Source organism: Pituophis catenifer, unplaced genomic scaffold, assembly GCF_029215685.1.
Source record: "Pituophis catenifer annectens isolate HBS135680 unplaced genomic scaffold, rPitCat1.0.hap2 SCAF_4, whole genome shotgun sequence".
NCBI classification, from domain to species: Eukaryota; Metazoa; Chordata; class Lepidosauria; order Squamata; family Colubridae; genus Pituophis; species Pituophis catenifer.
This window is the reverse complement of record NW_027256884.1, coordinates 112974438-112977155: the sequence shown is the minus strand read 5'-3', so window position 1 is coordinate 112977155 and position 2718 is coordinate 112974438. Positions and strand designations below refer to the sequence as shown.

General features: G+C 38.9%; 1 protein-coding gene across 1 annotated transcript; it reads right to left on the bottom strand.

Annotated features, from left to right (window-relative positions):
* Nucleotides 1-210: 210 nt before the first annotated feature.
* On the bottom strand, nucleotides 211-2442 carry LOC139317038 (vitelline membrane outer layer protein 1-like). Its single transcript, XM_070943947.1, has 3 exons — nucleotides 2263-2442; nucleotides 1868-1962; nucleotides 211-502 (listed from the first exon to the last, which is right to left on the bottom strand). The coding sequence occupies exons 1-3, from the start codon at nucleotides 2440-2442 to the stop codon at nucleotides 211-213; spliced, it is 567 nt and encodes a 188-aa protein (XP_070800048.1).
* Nucleotides 2443-2718: the final 276 nt, after the last annotated feature.

Sequence of the window (2718 nt, the reverse complement as noted above, 5' to 3'; positions counted from 1 at the left end):
CTTGCAGTGCTTGAGGTTTCTGCTACTTTCCTTATGCCTCTCTAATCTGGACTGTTTGAAGAGGTAACACTTGGGGGAATGGTTACCTTGTACTACCACATTATGCACAAACACACCCTTTATTCTCAAGTTAATATTTAACTATAATTAACAGTCTTTGAAAATACATAGCAAAAGTATATTTAGAGGCGAGGAAACATGTATCAACCATTAACAACAGTAAAAAACCACATCATTGAGTGCTGTATCATCACCAAGGCCCTGTGCATCCTCCATCCTTGTTCTCATCCCACATATACCATTTGACTGGCAGCTCTGGCTCCATGGGCCAAATTTACCCAATGTAGTGCCAAAGCCTCTCCGGCCAACACCATCACTGCATTTGAACTTGATGTTGTTAACTGCTGTATCATCAAGAATTCCTTTACGTGGTTCCACTCTCAGAGAATAAGAAACCAAATAGCTTTTATTGCAGAATAGGTTTCTGGTCCACTTTCCCCACCTGCCAAAAAAAACAAAGATAGATAAGCATCCTTTAGTGTCTAAATTAAATACTTGCCATCAATCCAAGAGATTCAGGCAGAATGGGTAAAATCTTGGGCTAGGAACCAAGTTAAAGTCTACTTTTTGCTATCATTGCATAATTCTGGGTCAAAATTTGATAGTCAACCTAATTCTTTGGTGCTATTGTAAAAAAAAATTAAGGAAAAGAGTCTTTTGACATCTGGCATAAACTCCTAGGAAAAATGGGATACAGAATTCTTCCCTTGATCTCTTTCCCAAGACTTCTCCTAATCCATGTCATGTTCAGAATCCTTTACAGCAGAGGTTTCTCATACCGCAAATTGTCTTACACTATTCTAACCACCATTTCCCCTGAAAAAAGACCTTTTCCTTCTATTACCGTTGAATGAATGAATTACCCACTAGTGAAGAAGTAAATCATTATTCAGCTAGCAAGTCCCCTGTGGAAATTCAGTGCCTCGTTTTCTTATTGGACGTCTGAGTTCTTTTTTCAGTTTCCCTTGTTACTTTACACATGGTGTTCCACAGGAAAACAGAGTTCTTCCTCTGGCTGCCATGTGGCCCTTCCCCATGTTTTATTTGGGGGAAGAGGATTGTGCAATAAAGAAAGGTGAATCAACATCTCATATGTCCAATGCTGCCCTTATCCTGATTTGAGGCATTTTGATTGCTGAGACCTTCATTTGTAATAAACCTAATTGAATAATCTGATCAATAGGTAAAAGATATTGCAAACGATATACAATTACCGTTGAGAAGGAATCTGGAGAAAGCATAGAAGGTGTCTACATGCAGAGGCATCCATTATCCCTACAAACTTCTTAAGTCATGGAAAGTCACCAGGGGAACACACAATGTCCTGAGACACCCGAGACTCTCCAGTGTCCTTAAAAAACCACCCAAAAGTACAAGAAGTATCAAGAATATCTCTAGTTAATTTTGAAGGAATTGGGCTTCAGGGAAATAGATATGAGGAATGGTTGGAACCACTGAGTATGTTTAGTTTACAAAACAGAAAATTATGGGACAACATGAGAGCTGCCCACAAGTATTTGAAGGGCTGAAATGCAGAAAAGGGGGAAGGTTTGTGGGTTTCATTCTACAAGAGGATACAAGAAATAATGAGTTTAAATTATGAAGATTTTCCTAATCTTCATTAGGGACCCTTTGCTTGAGAGATTGTAGACTCTTTGAATATAGAATAGTTACACCACTGCGCAACTCAGGAATACAAACATTTCTCATCCATGTCTCAGTATCAGCAGCTCATTCAGAGAGGTCATCTCCTCTCCCAGTCTTCATGACAAGGAAATGAAATACGATAAGAAAATCAGTTACTCACGGTCCAACTCTAGACTCAATTTCTGTGCCATCGTCACAGTACAAGCGGATTCCATTCAGACCTGTATTGTCAAGAGTCCAATTGTCTTTTTCCACCTAAGAAAACAGGACCTTGGTAAAGTTCTAGATCAGCCTTTCTTCCCTTGCTGTCCTTCAGATTTCAATTCTCAGAAATACCAAGATTTACTCATAAATATTGGAAAATGAATTGGATCAAGATTAGATCTGCCACACAATATTCCACTCCAAACTCAATACATTTCTTTAATTATAGAATTAAAAATGTAAAACATCAACATAATTACTTCTTGATTGCCTTTCTTGAAAGATAAGATGAAGAATTAATTTCAAGAGAATATTTAGAAGTGAAGGAGCATCAGAAAAATACACTTTTACCTTCAGGGAGAAGGCGTTAGCATAGCCAGAAGAGCAAAATGAAATTGGACCCCATTCACCCCAAGAACTCCCATTTGGCACACTGAGCACGGAAGAATACGTTCGAGATTCGGTATTCCGCAGGCAGCAGGAGATAGTCAAGAGAAGAGTGATGCTGGCAGAGAGATCCATGGAAACCATTCTGCTTCTTGAAACAGAAAAGTCTTCAGAAATTGTAGCATCCTAGAAACCAGAAATCAGTCGTAAACTATCCGCAGTACCACCTCATGAAATCATGCTTTTCAGTTCTTTTGTTTTGTGGCTTCCCATCACCCTTAATTCCAGGGAACTGCCTGGATTTGATCTTGCAGCTTTCTTGGTAAGATTTTACCAAGAAAGGCCTCCTTCTTGGAATGAGAGATGAAAAGCAGGCTTTTCCATGAAATAAGGGAGAAAAAATGGATAAGTAAGAAATGT

What these genes read in the sequence shown, in the direction of transcription:
- LOC139317038 (XM_070943947.1), bottom strand. Translation starts at nt 2,442, where the DNA reads ATGGTTTCCATGGATCTCTCTGCCAGCATCACTCTTCTCTTGACTATC. An exon ending in CTAACGCCTTCTCCCTGAAG is followed by an intron (nt 1,963 to 2,262) that starts GTAAAAGTGTAT and finishes CTGTTTTCTTAG; the next exon opens with GTGGAAAAAGACAATTGGAC. An exon ending in ATTGAGTCTAGAGTTGGACC is followed by an intron (nt 503 to 1,867) that starts GTGAGTAACTGA and finishes TTTTTTTGGCAG; the next exon opens with GTGGGGAAAGTGGACCAGAA.